The sequence below is a fragment of the Pipistrellus hanaki genome, assembly GCF_964339955.1.
Source record: "Pipistrellus hanaki genome assembly, chromosome: 4".
Classification (NCBI taxonomy): domain Eukaryota; kingdom Metazoa; phylum Chordata; class Mammalia; order Chiroptera; family Vespertilionidae; genus Pipistrellus; species Pipistrellus hanaki.
The window spans coordinates 43,047,237-43,065,049 of record NC_140506.1 but is presented as its reverse complement, the minus strand read 5'-3'; the positions used below and the strand labels follow the sequence as shown (position 1 = coordinate 43,065,049).

General features: G+C 34.5%; 1 protein-coding gene across 3 annotated transcripts in view; it reads left to right on the top strand.

The window, feature by feature from the left end:
- TMEM161B (transmembrane protein 161B) overlaps nt 1-17,813 on the top strand; it is a 56,512-nt gene that overhangs the window by 27,930 nt on the left and 10,769 nt on the right. For 2 of the 3 annotated variants that reach the window (XM_084882022.1, XM_084882023.1), the window contains 5 exons: nt 974-1,130; nt 13,078-13,229; nt 13,758-13,818; nt 14,267-14,407; nt 17,162-17,275. In XM_084882022.1, coding sequence (XP_084738148.1) covers nt 974-1,130; nt 13,078-13,229; nt 13,758-13,818; nt 14,267-14,407; nt 17,162-17,275 — 625 coding nt within the window. Of the gene's footprint in view, nt 1-973; nt 1,131-13,077; nt 13,230-13,757; nt 13,819-14,266; nt 14,408-17,161; nt 17,276-17,813 lie in introns of those variants that run through there. The other variant, XM_084882024.1, reaches the window with a different exon arrangement.

Sequence of the window (17,813 nt, the reverse complement as noted above, 5' to 3'; positions counted from 1 at the left end):
GATATTTTGGACTATATTCTGGCAGAAGTAAACCAGAATATTTGAAATGAAAAGGGAGAAGGAATAATTTATACTTTCAGAGAATGCTAATTTTAATGTAAACCCTTAAGAATGGAATAGTTTGTTGAAAGTGTGTGGTTTCATGGAAAATTGACAGGCATTTATTTCATCAGCTTTTCTTTCAGGAGCAGATAACTTATTAAAAAGTAGATTAATTTATTATTTTAACCTTCAGTAACTCAAAATTACTATTCCTCTATTAGTGCAATTAATAACTATAACATAAAGTTTAGCATTCCTCACAGAAATTAATATAAGTAAAGCTGTAGTAGTCTACATTAGATTGTATTTTAAAGCAGTGATTTTCAAATAGTGTGCTGTAAGAATTTTTAAAACATGCTATACCTATTTAGTCTGGGGCACTGACCTCTTTTCCCTTAGATTGTCAAATGAGGAAATAACAACAGCCAACATGACAATAGCTGTCCGATGTGAATGAATCAAAATTATATACATATTTTTTGTCAGATGAGCAAAAAATATATATTTTTTGATGTGCTGCAGAATTTTAGTAATTAGTTTATATGTGCCATGAGATGAAAAAGGTTGAAAATCACTGTTCTAAAATATAGATTAGATTCTTTATAAGTAAGTTTGATTTATAACTTCTGTAAAATAGAGCTAATCAGCTAAGAAAATACCAACTCATTTTACAATCATATTTTTAACAATTTAAATAATTTTTTGTAATCATTTCAGGTTTATTTTAATTTCATGTAGGTGGTATTAAAATTTAGTTTTGGATACCAACCTTCTTGATCTCTTTTTAGATTCTCAAATTTGTAATCCTTACATTGCAAAACACCAAATAGAATAAAGTCTAGTATGATTATAGTTAATTATACATAAACCCTTTCTAAGCTGTTTATGAAAGTTTAAGTAAAAATTATTTTTTTTAACCTTTATTTTTCAGCGTTGCATTACTTTCCAGAGTATCAGTGGCTGGTGGATTTCACTGTGGCTGCTACAGTTGTGTATCTAGTAACTGAAGTCTACTACACTTTTATGAAGCCCACTCAGGAAATGAATATCAGCTTAGTCTGGTGCCTGCTTGTTTTGTCTTTTGCAATGTATCCTTCAAAACATAATATCAACTTATGAATTTGTTTTCCTCTTGTAGCTAACACCATTAAATCTCATCTCATTTAAAAAATAATGTAGATCATTAGAGAAGTTTTCTTTGTTGAAATCCTCTTTGTTTAATTGAAAAAATTCAAAGTAGAGGTAAATGTTTAAAAAAAATTGAAATGCAAGAAAAGATGGCAGTTGCCTTTCCTTTTCTGAGTTTCATGTCGAGCCACCTTTACCTCTTTTAGGATTTCTTCCATAAGTTTAAATGTTAAGTGATAATGGTATTCTTTAATTTTAGATACTATTGCACCTTTCTCCTTTTTTTCTTTCCTTCTGTTTCCAGAAAGTAAACAGACTTTTTGTGTTGTTAAATCAGTAGTCAGTTTTACTTATGCCTATGTAGTGTACTATTACCTCCCACACTGGTTGTCTAAGACTGGTTTTCTCATGTGTGTTTATGTTTTTGTTTTTATATATTTTGTAATTTTCTGGGAGATTTTCTCAACCTTCCCAGTGCTTTAACTTCCACTATAATTTTTAATTTTCAAGATCTTCTTTTGTTTCTCCTCCCCTACTTTATGGAAGTTTTTTTTATGATTACATTGTCTTGTGTCTATTTTTATGATTACATTGTCTTTTGTCTATTTGAGATACTGATAGATTTTATAAAGATTTTCTTTATGCCAAGTATCTTTTCCCTCTAATTTGTTCCTGTTTGGTTTGGTTACTATCTTTCATGTTAAAGACTTCTTAGAGAGATCTGGTGACATTTGCCTGTTTAAGTGTGAGACACTAAAAGACTGAATGGAAACTGAGCAAATGTGAAGCAATTTGTTAAATCACCTGGATCCGTGGTCGGCAAAGTGTGGCTCTTCCACAAAATACCATGGCCTGGATGAGTCTATTTTGAAGAAGTGGCATTAGAAGAAGTTTCAAAAGAAATTTCAATCATTGTACTGTTGATATTTTTGGCTCTGTTGACTAATGAGTTTGACGACCACTGATCTGGATAGGCCAGAGATCCTCACCAAAGCATAAATCTCCAGACTTCTTTGAGGCGAGGAAATCTTAACTCATTACTTTTTTTAAAGTAATTACTTTTAGTAGTGCTTTTTTCCTAATACCACCAACAACACCTACATGCATTAACACTTTTACCCTGATCTGATCAGTTCCTCAATCCTTTCTGGGAATTCTGCAAGTAAAATCAGATTGCATCTTGGCTTTCTGATTAAGCTTCTTCATTCTCTCTAGTCATTTTCCACTTATCTGCCAGCTTTCTAGTTTCCAAAATTTTACTGCTTTTTTTCCCCTTTCATTCACTGTATTTATGTACTTAAAAACAGAAACATTCTTTTGCCATCACTTTGGTTTGGATTGGAGAGAGGACAAAAGTAAGCAGATGTGATTAGTCTGCTATTTTATCCATAGCTTTATATTATCTCTTTGGTAAGATTCTCTGTTTTCTGTTGTTTGTTTTCAGAAACTCTTTGTTAGTCAGATGTTTGATTTCTTTGAATGATTCTTTAATTTTCTTATCTCCCCTTTTATTTTATCCTGTATTTTTTGTTTTTCTCTTAATTTTCTCTTTTAACCCTTCTGTTGAAATTTTTGTGACAACTCTTATCTTTTTAATGACTAGGAGCTTTTTCTTTGAATGTTTCATTTCCATAGCACTCATGTGTCATGGATGTATAATATCTTTTTACTTCTAAGTACTAGAGGCCAGGTGCACAAATTCGTGCACTGTGGGGGAGGGGGATCCCCCTCAGCTCAGCCTGCACCCTCTCTAATCTGGGATCTCTCTCATAGTCCAGTACTGCTGGCTCCCAACCGCTTGATTGCCTGCCTGCCTGATTGCGCTTAACCGCTTCTGCCTGCCAGCCTGATCACCCCCTAACCACTCCTCTGCCAGCCTGATCCACTCCTCTGCCAGCCTGATCAATGCCTAACTGCTCCCCTACCAGCCCGATTACCCTCCCCTGCAGGCCTGGTCGCTCCCAACTGCCTTCCCCTGCCTGCCCGGTCACCCCTAACTGTCCTCCCTTCCCTGCAGGCCCAGTCACCCTGAACTGCCCTCCTCTGCTGGCCTGATTGCCCACAACTCCCTTGTCCTGCTGGCCTGATTGCCCCTAACTGCCCTCCCCTGCTGGCCTGATCACCCACAACTGCCCTCCCCTGCCGGCCATCCTGTGGAGGCCATCTTGTGGCCATATGGAGGGAGTCATCTTTGTGTGAGGGTGTGACGGTCAATTTGCATATTACCTTTTTATTATATAGGATATTAATATATTTAACATTTTAACTTGAGCCTTGCATTGTTTATTTTGAGTTCCCCTCTCTTCCTTTTTGTTTTAATCACACTTTCGTTAAAGAGTAGAGGCCTGGCACACAACATCTGTGCACTGATGTGAGGGTCTCCCTCAGCTTAGCCTGCACTCTCTTATAATCCAGGACCCCTTGGGGATGTCTAAACTGGCAGTCAGACATTCCTCTCGAAATCTGGGACCACTGGCTCCTAATCGCTTGCCTGCCTGATTGCCCCTAACCACTCGCCTGCCTCATTGCTCCTAACCACTTGCGTTTCTGCCTGATAGCCCCTAATCACTCTACATGCCTGCCTGATTGCCCCTAACCGCCTCTGCCTGCCTGTCTGATTGACTCTTAACCGCCCTCCCCTGCCAGCTTGATTGCCTCTAACCACCTTCCCCTGCTGTCCTGATCGCCCATAACCACTTCTGCCTTGGCCCCCACCACCACAGCTTCATCTAGAAGTTGTTCAGCTATCCAGTCTAATTAACACATTACATTCTTATTATTATAGCTTGTTCTCAGAAGGCTCATGATCTTTGAGTATTTGTTTATTTTCAAGAGGGTGGTATGAAAATATTGGAAGTTTTTTGTAAGTGGCGGGAGTTTATTGATTGGTGGGATTTTTATTGGATGAATTGGAGACCTGGTAGCAATCTTTTTTTAAAAAAACTTTTTTTTAATTTATTGGTTTGAGAGAGAGAAATATTGGTTCATTTTTTCGCTTAATTATGCATTCATTAGTTTATTCTTATATGTGCCCTGACCAGGGATCGAACCAGCAACCTTGAGTTTAACTAGCTGAGCTACCCAGCCAGGGCCTGACAGCATTCTTGGGAGGAACCTCTAAATATCAGTGTCTGCAGGTTGTTGAGCTTATCATTTTTTCCAGAAAATATTTGTGCATTTTCTTATCTTTGGGGGAATGTCTGACAGCCAGTGTTGTAGTAGCTGATTAGGGAAGAAGACTTAGAGACTCAGTATTCAGTGTGCAGGCAGTAATTTAAATGTGAGTCTCTGTACTACCTTCCCTTGTTTTCAGCTCTTCATTGTAACCCCAAGTTCTGTTTAGTACTCCCAAGCCCAATCTTTTCTGGTTTAACATTAGTTCTTTTGGATTCTAACAGAATTGGGGAAGGACCATCATCTAAACTATGTAACTAGGTGAGACAAAAGATCTGGGAAGTCCAGATCAGCCAATCATTCTGTTTTCATCCATTCTGCAGCCTTGCCTTCAGAGGTACTCACTATGTCTGATTCCCAATTTCCTGGGTATGTAATTGAATAAATTGTCTTTTTTACTAGGTTCCTCCTATTATAGATCCAGCTTAGCAAAGAAAGCTGAAACCTAAAAAAGTTATTGCTTGTCTGTATACTTAGTGTCTTCCAAATTTTGTTGAAATCTCTTTTCTCTTGTCACCTTTTTTCCTATTCTTTGCTTTTGGGAATTTATACTCTCCTATCTATATGGTTCATTTAGTTAGAATTTGGGACTAAGCAGTCTAAATGCATGTCTTATATCTTTTATATTCAACCAGAGACTGCTAACCTGATTTAAAGCTGAAAGTGGATTTTATTTAAATTATATGATATGATTTGACATTCAGCAAATCTGTGCTATTTCTTTCTTGACTCTTTTGAATTGATTTAGGTATAATTTAGACCAAAGAGCCAGAGCAAAGCCTTAACAGTCAACATCTTGACAAGTATATATTGTTCTGGGTAGAAATACTGGTTAAGCTGTTGTCAGTTGTTCTAATTTCAAGGCAAGTTAAAAGTGGAGCATTTAAAATATTATATTACTATTTAATTATATATGTGAAAATACCATTTAGTCTTATGATGTTTACATAGAAATGCATATTCTTGATACTCAGTTTTATTTAATGTATATTCAGCCCTTAATATCTACTTACCAAGAAATTAGAAAAAATATACTTAATTGGTTATTCCAATTATTGTTTATGTGAATAAATTTCATCTTTCATTTCACTCAGTGATGCCTAATGTGAGAGCAAAGGTCCCACACAATCTTCAGCACTGACCTGGCTCTGCTTAGTTTTAAGCCATGCGCTTGTGAAAGGCACCAAACAATAGCATCCCTTCCAGAATCCAGTAGCTGCCTGTCTCTCCATCACAGAGAATACAGAAAAGGCTGAAGGGCTTTAGAATCCAGGCTATTTTCTGCCAACTTTGACCCTACATAAAGAGGTTAGGAAAGAAGGAAAGTAGAATCATGTCTATGCTTGGGTATGTGATTTTTCTTCCAACTTGTACCATGTGAGAGAATGACCTAGTGTCTTCCATGGCATGCAGAAAATCAGAATCAAATGACAGATATCCAGATTAACACCAAGGAGGAGTCTGTTTATAGCCTATCTTTCATCTTAGTTATACCTTATCTGGTAAGCCTTTCATAGCCCATGAACACAGTCTAGCTGCAGTGACCCCTGTCTGGCTTCTCTTTACTTTCTTGTAGTATGTGCCTACTTATTAGTCAAACATATGTCTCCATTGATTACATAGGACAATAGCTCCACTTACTTGTAGAGTTCAGGTCAGATCAGAAATTCTCTGTACAATATCCTTTGTTAAAGTGGTCCCCAAATCAGACATATATAATTTAAATAATTGGCTCACTTAAAAGTGATGGAGAAAGTATATTTTATTTTCATGGTTATTCCCCTCCCTCATTTGTTGTATTCGACATACTTATATATTACAACAAAATTTTTACAAAATCCTGAAATCTCTAAAATCATGAGAATGACTTTTTTAAATGTATAACCCTAAAATCTTAAACCCTGGAACATAAAACAGAGCACCTCTTGTCATCAGCTCTGCTTTTTGCTTCAACTGATGTATCTTAGCTTTATCACACTGCTTCCAATCTTACTTCTAAACCCAAACAAATACTCTCCTACCTATTTATAATTCTAACCATCTATTTGACCAAGTCTTTGTGTTCCAATTCCATTTATGCCAAGTTACGTGGTGTGGGAAGGTAAAGAAAGAGTAAAGAAAGCCTTACAGTGAGGATAGAGCAATTGTAATAATTATCTTTTTAGGATGATGGCCCATGAAGTCTTAGACATTGGAGAAATGCTGCTGATATTATAATGTGAAGCATATTTTTAATTTATGAAGGAAGGAAAAATAAAAAGGTAAAAGTGGTTTTTAAAGAAAACAAATTTTCTGGTGGAAATAAAACTTTTAAAAATTAAAATAGTCTACAATCAGTTTTTTAAAAGAACTTTCTCTAATGAATAAGCTGTATCGCAGAGTAATATTGCATCAATTACGTGAATTTGAGTGAGAAGAAAGCTATTCTACAAAGTAATAAAGCTTCTCAGTAGTCCTATTATATTTGGTTAAAGGACTGGATCATTAGTCACATTTCCACAACGCTTGTATTTTACAATGTGGATGGTTTAAGGTACAAAGCCCTATTATATATGTTTTTAAGGGTGTGTTTTAAAATTTTAATTTCTCTTGATTTCCAGACATGAAAATTTTATACAAAGCAAAAAGTTGTGAATGATTTAAAATGAAATAAATTCTAAGGTTATCTGTGTTAAATATTCAATTTTGTATGTAGATTTGTAAACTGAAGGTCTGTAATTTAAATGTTCTATTTGTTTGCAGTAGGAAATGGACAACAACAGCAAACTTAATCACTTTTTCTAAATTCCTTAAAATATTCTAAATTACTGGGTTCTTACTTCACAAAAATAGTCTGCTTTAAAATAAAAAGAAAAACACAAAACTAAACCCTGAAGTGAACTGCATACGATATCAAGGTCTCCTAATGAGAAAGAAGCAGAGTCAAAGCTATTGAATCTGAGCCAAGATACTTGTCTTGAAAATTTGTGTATAGCTTTGTCTCAAAGCTTTGTTTCTTTTATAAACTTTTAGAGATATGTGACATCATTGCTGCCAAATTAATTCACCTTTCAGGTCAGAAACCTAGCATTATATAGGGAACTTACTTGGGAGATAGGGCTATATTTCTGTTTATTAGTTTATAATTGAGTTTGACTTTTATTTCAGCTTGGACATTATCATTTTCCTTCTGAATCTAAAAGTTTAAGAATAACTTTTGTTGTTGTGCTTTATCCAGGAGATTAGATAATAGGTTTTTTGTTCGTTTGCTTGCTTGCTTGTTTGCTTCCTTGCTTCCTTTTTAAAGAAAGCCCGTGTATTGCCCTTTTTAAAATATTTAGCTATTATTTCCTTCTATAGTCTGGCTAGGCTTAGGCTGGCTGGCTATAAGCTTCTTGAGGGCTGAGTTTTACATATGCATAGTACTTTTTTAGTTTATCTCTGAGAGAATTTTAGGTTTCTTTTTAACTAAAATATACTAATTAAACCTTTATCTCAAAATATGAAAAAATATTTCAGTTAAAAATTATCCAAGTTGGTTGTTTTGTTTCTTTCTTTCTTTTTTTTTTTTTTTTTTTTTTAACATTGGAAGACAGTTTAAAGGATTTTACTTGCCAGGCCATAGGATCAATGTATTTATTGTTAGTTTTCAATGTACACACTAAAGCAGATTCTTGGTATAGTTTTTAGGTTTCTTTGCAGTGAGAATGCGTAGTATGTTTTTTTTGGTATTTTAGTTGCCTTTTTTATGGAAAAATAGATGTGGCAGGTTTAACCCGCAACCAAGGTACATGCCCTTGACCGGAATCGAACCTGGGCCCTTCAGTCCGCAGTTCAACACTCTATCCACTGAGCCAAACCAGTTATGGCTAATATGTTCTTTATGAAAACCTACAGAATGATCTATGAAAATAATAATAGAGGGTTAAAGATGGGGGGAGTTTATTCATAGTGAAGGTACTTGCCCAGTATTCCCACTGAGACAATAATAGATAAATGCCATGATTTTACCTAGTAAGTGTTTTTGGTTATACATTATCTGTAAATATAGAAGGCTTATTTTGGTATATCATCAAACATTATTTACATGATAAGGTTGTATTTATGTATAAAGGAAAAATAAGTCTAATTTACTTGGCAATTGTGGACAATTTATGAAGAAACATTCAAAGGAAATAAGTCTTAGAGAAATTTTATTTTGAAATCCATTTCTATAGTATTTCAGATGTAGTTTACTTTTCTGTGTGAATAACTTACTGCTTTCTGTATGTGAGCTGCATTCTGTGTTTGTTTTTTTATAACTGTGGAGCTGAGAATGGATTTTAAAATTTTTAAGGGTTGTTTTGGAAAATTAAAAAAGAAGAGTATGTCACATACAGAAACTGTATGTGGCCCACAAAGCCTAAAATATTGACTATCTGGTCCTTTACAGGAAAAGTTTTCTAACCCCTGCTATCATGTCTGGGGATTCTTGGCTTTCCTTTCATATTTAAGAGTCAGACACTGAAAACAGTTTGGGAACTGTGCACGCAGGATTTGGTGAGCCTCACTGAAGAATGACTTGGTGATGCTGAAGTTAATGTCTGTAGAGGAGAGTAATCTCCTGCGCAGTGAACAAGCCTGTGTGCATGCTTCAAAGGTGAACATGCCTTTGAGTATGTTGACTTTCTCTTAATTTTTCTGTTTTGAGTACAGTTGCTTCAATCTAAATTGCTGTACCTCGAATTCAGTTTCTTCAGGGGCTAATCTTAGGCTTCTGCTGGAGTCAGAGTGGAGTTTGTTACCTGGCTGCACAGGAAAATAATGGAGAGTTAGGAGACAATTTCTACTTGGATAGAGGTCAGCTCCCACATGTGTTTTCATTTTATACCCACACTGCTGCGTTTTGTAGAATCTTGTACCCTCATAGTTAACATTTTCATGAGAAAGTTTAAAGGTTTAAACACAATTAAGAATTAATTGTATCCATAGTAAAAATTAATTTAGCTTTTTTGTCTTTGAGTACATTCCCATCTTTTCGATATTTGAAGTTTTGTGTTTTATTCAGTTATATCAAAAACGTCAAGCTATTGCTGAAAACTAGAAATCTTTAATTTTCAGAACAGCCCCCTGAGGTGATGGATGTATTAGTTGTACTCTTACAAATGAAGAAACTGAAAATAAAGGAAGGTAAAAAATTAACTTCACTCAGAGGATCACATAGTAAGAGTTGAACCAAGATTCAGCCAGGCAGTCTAAATCTAGAGAATGCTTTCTTCCTTTTTAAAAAAAAAAAAAAATATATATATATACTTTTAGTATTGATTTCAGAGAAGAAGGGAAAGAGGAGATAAAAACATCAGTGATGAGAGAGAATCATTGACCGGCTGCCTCCTGCACGCCTCCCCCATCACCACCACTGGGGTCAACCTGTGTGAGATGTGCAACCCTGACCGGGAATCGAATTTGACCCGGTTAGTAGGTCTACACTCAACCACTGAGCCACACCAGCTGGGCAAGAGAATGCTTTCTTTATAACTGTCACACTACAATATGTAGTACTTGGCAAGTAAATTATAGTAGGAAATGCTTTGAGTTTAGAAGAGGAAAACAATGGTCTGGGCTGGAGAGGTAAAGGTAAGCTTTATGACGGATGTAATTATAAGAGCAAGCATGTCAGACTCGAGGCCCATCCCACAATGAATATTTTTGTGGCCCAGCCAATATAACAGTATGTAAGAAACATTTTAATAAAAATTTTGTAACAATTTTTACAATATGCTGTTATACATAATTCTTTAAAATATATATATTTTATTGATTTTTTTACAGAGAGGAAGAGAGAGAGCTAGAGTTAGAAACATTGATGAGAGAGAAACATCGATCAGCTGCCCTCCTGCACACCTCCTATTGGGAATGTGCCCAAAACCAAAGGTACATGCCCTTGACCGGAATAGAATCTGGGATCTTTCAGTCCATAGGCCAGTGTTCTATTTATTGAGCCAAACCAGTTAGGGCTATATATAATTATAAATAACAAACTACAGTGTTTGCTAATGGCTGATTACTATAATCATGTTGCATGCATTTCTCTTACGCTCAGGTACACCATTTCTCCACTAATACTAGCATCGAATATTTTAGCAGCTGATTGCCACATCATTAGCCTTGGACTGACTTGTTTGGTGTACGCAACAGGAAATATTTGGCTTTCAGATAACAAGAAAAATAGGTTTATTTGTGTTATGTCTATTAATTTGTGCAGTTAGTAGGTGTCTGATACGTTAATGTTCAAGAAAAAATATTAATCTTTTATTAAAATGTTTTATTATTTTATGTTACCGATTATTACTCATTTATTTCAGCCCTTTGTATTCAGCATGCCTTTATTGAAATAAACCTATGTTTCTATGAAAATTAAAGCTTTTTTTTTTTTTGCTGCCCACATAAACTTAAGCCTTGTTTATTTGGCCCGTGTTAGCCTTTGAGTTTACCATGCGTGATATAGAGCTTCAGTCTTATTAGGTAGATGGAAAGGAAGAGGGTAATTCTGATAAGTTATGACCCATGACTGACATAGATGTTACATTTCGGAGATGGTAAATACACCATTTGGGTTTAGGTGGAGGTTTGTGGACTAATGAATAAAAGCTTGAACATATGGGCATAGCCAAGAGATAATATCTATACTAATAATAGAGGACTATGCAAATTGTCCAAGGTCAGCGGGGGTGGGGGGCAGTTGGGGTGACCAGGTAGGCATGGGTGGGGAGCAGTTAGGGGCGATCAGACCGACAGGCAGATGAGCAGTTAGGAGCAAGAGGTCCCAGATTGTGAGAGGGATGTCCGACTGCTGGTGAGGAGTCCCGTATTAGAGAGAGTACAGGCTGGGCCTCTAGTTAATAGAATATTGTTTATGTATTTTACATTTTGGGTTATGGGAAGGTTCTGTTCTAACATGAGATTCAATAAATTCTTGATTGTAAGATATACCCAGTATTCAAAATGAATTGAGGATGCAGGAATTATAAGATTTTAGGTGTTTGTGGTGTAGGGTTATATTAGATTAAAGTATTAATGATTATAAGGAAGATCATGCTTCAGGAATAAAGCTGCATCTGATTTTGTAGGTTTTTTTTCTTTTAGTGTTGACATATTCATTTATGTTAACCCTCACCTGAGGCTAGTTTTTTATTGATATTTAGAGAAAGTGGAAAGGAGGAAGGGAGAGGGGTGGAGAAAGAGAGAGAGATATATTGATGTAAGGGAGACACATCATTTGATTGCTTCTTGCATGCTCCCAGACCAGGGCCAGGTACGGAACCTGCAACCCAGATAAATGCTCTTGACCAGGATTCGAACCTAGGAACCTTTAGTGCACAGGCTGATGCTCTAACAGTAGCCAGGGTATTGTTAACAAATTTTGTAATTCATTTGTATGGAAACAAAGCTTGGTGGTGGGTGTAATCTTTGAGATATTTCATTTTGGTAGTTTGATATCAGTTTTGGCTAAATATGTTATTTTGCTCTTTAGTGTAACTAAATGAATGGGAAATTTTTCACTTCTGGATTCCAGTATCCATTTTCAGTAAAATATGAAGCACTTTTCCCCCAACCTGAACTTGGAGCCTTCAGGCATTGAGAGAGATAATAGCCAGATCTCAAAAGTGGTTCAGTTGTTCTAGTCGTTATGTTTATGGTTGCTGGCCTTTTATTATATAGGATTGGTAAGTGAATAGACTGCATCCAAATGGCCTAGAAATCCCTACCGCCTCTAAACTAGCTAAGTGTTCATGGGCCAGTTACTTAAACTGTCTGTGACAGATTTTTTTTAAATCTATAAAAGTAGTAATAGCTGGCTAGTGGGATAAAATGAGTTAATTGGTAATGCCTAATACTTAGCAAGTACTACATGACAGTTGTCATTATTTTCCATGCTCGACATACAGTGGTAGGTAAAAAATGCTTTCTATATTTTTTTTGCCAAGCACCTTATTTGGTTTGGTGGGTTTATGCCTTCAAGGAGAACAATTTGGTATAACTAGAAATGTGGGTTCTAGTTTGGATCACCTATCAATCTGATCTTGATCAGTTAGTGAGAGTGAGTTCAGATAAAATGATATCTTTAATATTTTCATATAAAATGAAAATGTTTTAATATTTTTAATTGAACCTTTGGCTGTTTTTGAGTATTCAATTGGAATTTGTTTTGTTCACCATACTGTGAAATGGTGAACCAGATATCTTTGTATCACAGCTTACCAAGTGAGTATTAGAAATTCTCAGATTTTGAGTTACTGGGTGATTTATAGTTGATTCCTGTGACTTGTGTTTGTGCATTCAGTCTAAATCTAAACTACTTAATAAACATGCCAAATAAAAAATAGTTTCCTAATATAACCTCTACTTTGGCTTTTCATGTCACTGAGAACCTATGTCATAAAATTACTAATCTCCTAGTAAAATTTGAGTCAGACAAACTAGAAATACATTCTCTTCCTAATTGCAACAATCTGTGTATGTGCACTTAAATGTTACGGGTTTCACTTAGATTTGCTTCATTTTTTTATGACCTATAAAACTTCAAATTTTCACTATGTTGTGGGGTTTCCCCCCCCCATTTCCTTCCAAAGAGCACCTTATAGATAAGCATGTTGTAGAATTTAAAAAAAAAAAAAGTAGTAAAAATTTATTGGAATTCAAGTCCTGTAAAGATGATTGTGTCTGACTCCCGCAAAGTTATTTGTGGTTTTTCCTGAACTTTTCCTTCTGCAGCAAAGTTCTATTTTCATTAACTACACACTATTTTAAAGTAAAAGACGGTGGTGAAAGATCAGTCTGTGTTACCTTTGGATTTTTTTTCTTCGTGAAAGCAATGGCAGTCTTGATTGTAACAGAAAATTATCTGGAATTTGGACTTGAAACAGGTAATTTATACAACTTTAAAAATCAGTTCTGCTTTATCTAGTGTTACTATTTTTTACTTCAATACTCAAGTAAGTTTTACATCCGATAACTTTTTAAAATTAGATTAGAGGTGCATATTTTGCAGTGTTCTAAATAACTAACCTTTATTGTTATTAAGTAAGATCTTCCTTCCTCTTTTGTTTTAGCTAAGTTTTTTTGTTACCTTTCTTCAGACATGCACTCTTTCCCCACTTCTTCCTTATAATTAAATGTTTCTGAAATGCTAAAGTTTACTCACATAAACACAGATGCAAACCTTAATGCAAATTTTATGCACATTCATGGAATGAACAAATATCAAAAGGATGTTTTCAAAGACTGTTCCTACTAATAACCAAATTTTATTGCATTATGGCATGCTAATTAGCACATGAAAGAGCTAAACTAGTCACTTCAAAGTTTAAGATGCTCTGTTTTCTAGCATTTTATTTCCAAAGAAAGATTCTGTATTTTATGTCAGTGGTAAGAATAATATTTTTCCCCTACAGGATTTACAAATTTTTCAGACAGTGCGATGCAGTTTCTTGAAAAGCAAGGTTTAGAATCTCAGTAAGTTCTTTTTTTTTTTTTTTTTTTTTTTTAATTAAGCATTACTTAAATTTTTCCATTTTTAGTAGAATAGATTTATTATGAGTGGTTCTTTATTTGTAATCAGTGAAAGAGTTTTAAATAGGACTGTCACTTTTAGAAATACTCTTTTAATTTTTACATTTGTATAAAATTAGTATCTTTCATAGAATTTTTACATGTTACATAAGAAATTCTATGTTGAATATGTAATAGGTTGGATTGTTCAAATGTGGCCTAAAGAGATGTCTAATTTAATTTATAGTTCACTAAATCCTGCTATGGATATTTGGATAAGTGCAGTCCTTTTGTAGAAGTTCGTTCTTTGTGTATTACTATTGTGTTTTTTAAATGATTGATTAGAAGAAAGAAAAATTCCTAGAAAGGTAACTTTAAAAATTTATCAGATTTTTAAAAATTTTATTTTTAGGGGTCCTGTTTCAAAACTTACTTTCAAATTTTTCCTGGCTATTTTCTGTTCACTCATTGGGGCTTTTTTGACATTTCCCGGATTACGGCTGGCTCAAATGCATCTGGATGCCCTGAATTTGGCAACAGAAAAAATTACACAGTAAGCGGAAAATGTACATAAGCACATGCAGATAAATATATGTTTTCCATCTTAATGAAGGTATATTATTGTGATGAAATCATACATTTTTATATTGAAAATTAATTTGATGTCACACTACTTCTTTCTACTATAAGCAAGTTTATTTTAATCATTTCCAGATTTTAAGTCCTGGCTTTAAAAAATATAACATCAATTGCTAAATTGTTTTACCTGTTAGAATAGAAATGTCATTATTTATGTTAACTTTTTAACCCAGGACAGTTTTTGAAATTGTAATTTCTACAACTGAACTGAGGATCTATGGAATATTTTATTAAAATTGTATGTAAACTGTTATTTAAATTTAATTTTTTTTTAATTAAAAATTTTAAAAGTAAAATATGTATACATAAGAGGTGTTTGTACAACTCTTGTTAGAATGATGCATCGTTTTATTTTGGGGATTGTTAGTACTGTACAATGTCAAATATCAGACTACTTTCAACTATCAAATTTTATTTTAGTTCTCAAAATGGAGATATAATATTTGAAAACATATATATAGTTCAAACCCATTTACTATAATCTGTAGTTACCATAAATTTTTTTTTGTTGATGCAGATACCTTAGCAGAATGACAGGTTTATAGATCCAGCTCATAGCCACATCCAAGTTCCCTTATCTTTTTGTTTTGCAAAAGAAGCCTGAGTTGAGAATAGTCTTTTTGATATATGCATTTATAATCATTAAGTTTCTGAATGATCATTTCCTAACATTTCTGCTCTTTAAAAACTCATACTTTAATATTGCTGATTCTGTAGTGTTTTTATATTACTATCTCTCTTACCTATGTCATTTTTTTTTTTTTTGACAGTCTTTTTCCTTACCTCCATTTTTTTTAGATATGTGTGTATGTTCACTTATTCTCACCTACCATTGTACACTCCTTCATCCCTCTTTTTCCTCCTTTTACTCAGCATGCTCTTGGCTACATCCTGCCTTTCTCCCACCATTCCATCTGTCTAATGGCTTCTTTTAAAACAAAACCTGGTTCTCCCCACTTCTCTACACACACACTTCAGTCCACTAACCCCAGTGTTATGATTTAAATAAGCTGAAAGGGTGGGTGGAGGGGAGTCCTTCACCAGCTACTGAAACCGCTGTGGGCTGCTCCTTAATACTAGAGTGTTCCCTAGCAACACTGCATACCTAATACTGCTGCTTTCTTCCCCACGCCCGAGGTTTGACCAGCCTGTGAGATGAGAGAGTCACTTTATAAAAACATTAAAAACATTTACTAGTGGTGTTTTGAAGTGGGCGTGGAGGCACATTTTAGTTTTCTTTTAAAACGTGGCTTCTTTTTAAGATTTTTCACTTTAGGCATTTAGAGTCTTATTTTCAGTTTATTGTAGCCCCCACATTCTGTTGTAGCACTCTGCCTGATACAAGGGTGTGGGCAAGCCTATTTTGTTGTGAGAGTGGCATGACTAGCACAAAGAGCAGCTTTCTCCTCACCCCCATGGCCAGGCACTAGTACTTGTTTTAATGCCAGAGTTAGAACCAGAGTTCCACCTTTCCCTATGGGTGTTCATGGTTCTCAGCCGTGTGTGTGTGTGTGTGTGTGTGTGTGTGTGTGTGTGTGTGTGTGTGTCAGGTGTTCATGGGTTCCCAGCCGTGTGTGTGTGTGTGTGTGTGTGTGTGTCAGGTGTTCATGGGTTCCCTGCCGTGTGTGTGTGTGTGTGTGTGTGTGTGTGTGTGTCAGGTATTCATGGGTTCCCAGCCGTGTGTGTGTGTGTGTGTGTGTGAGGTGTTCATGGGTTCCCAGCCGTGTGTGTGTGTGTGTGTGTGTGTGTGGTCTTCATGGTTCCCAGCTCTGTGTGTGTGTGTTTTAAACCTTCCGGTTTAGCCCTTCACTGTGGTTGATAATGAAAGTAGTACATGGCAATAAAATAATCTGAAGGATTTCTCTTTTTTTCTAAAATAAGAAAAATCTAGTCCTGTATCTCTGTAGGGTACACATTTGGGACAACACTTAATGAAGGTATAGCTCATACCTGAAACCTTTTGCTGTATTAAAGTATATTGCCTTATTAGGAGTAATATAAATTTCTTTGGTTAGTAAAGGATAGGGAAATTTATTTCATGTATTTTTATAATATCCAAGAAGAAAACTTATAAATTATTTATGATTATAACAACATAATAAGAACAATATACATGATCATTATATATTGAAAGTTTCCTAAGTTGTTGCAATAAGTTCCATCTACTTTATGCCTTCTAATATTATGGACCTTGCTAGTCCATATAACTTTTAAATAATGAGGCATGTTGTTTTAGCTACACTGAAAATTATCAAACAATAACTCCTGTATACTGAAAAAATCTATGAATTCATTGATTATGTAAAGTTAGAGAAACATTTAAGTACCTGTGTATTAAATCAGGGAGATAGGAGGGGTTTCTAACACTGCAAAAGAAGTTAACAGATTTAGATTTTAATGCTAGATCTGCCGTTGACATGTAATAATTGTTATGAGCAAGTCCTTTAACTTTCATGGATCTTATCTGAAAAATTAAGGCAATGAAGTAGTTTTGCAAGGGTTCAAATCAGTGTTAAATGCTAATGATAAATATCAAATAATGGTGATAGTAGCACCTTAAATATATAGAATACTGTAAATAAGTTTTTACCTTTGTTATGTAAGTCCCAAGTTTCTGTAGTTTATTTTGTTTCTGGATTTTTATGTCTATTTCTTACATACTTTTCAGAACATTGCTTCATATCAACTTCTTGGCACCTTTATTTATGGTTCTGCTCTGGGTAAAACCAATCACCAGAGACTACATTATGAACCCACCATTGGGAAAAGAAAGTGTCCCTTTGTAAGTATGGGTATTTGAGGGTTAATTTTTGTTTCATTATATACTAAAAAATGCTATATACTGTATTTAAAAATTTTAAGGAGAATATTAGGACACTATTTTTAAAACAATAGAAATGCTAAAAATGTGTTATAAAAGTGAAGCCTCAAGTCCTCATTTAACTCTTTGTGATCTTTATTAATGAATGTGGATGATTATTACCCTGCATTAACATTATTTTGAATACTTACAAGTTTTTCCTACTTTTTCAGTTATTGTCAAATTATTTTATATTTTTGTATTGTCATTATGCCTGCTTTAAAGATACTTTGTGCAATTCTTTTATTGTTTTGATTGTGAAAATTATGGAGGAAAAAAATAAGAATAAATGGAAATTCATATATAAAGCCTCAATAGTAGTTATAACATTTTACATATTTGCTTCACCCTTTTTTTTGTTTTGTTTTGTTTTATGTAGTTTTTCAAGTATATTAGAGGCATAACATTTTTATTCCTATGTACTTTAGTGTGTACCTCTAAAAAATAAGGACATTTTCCT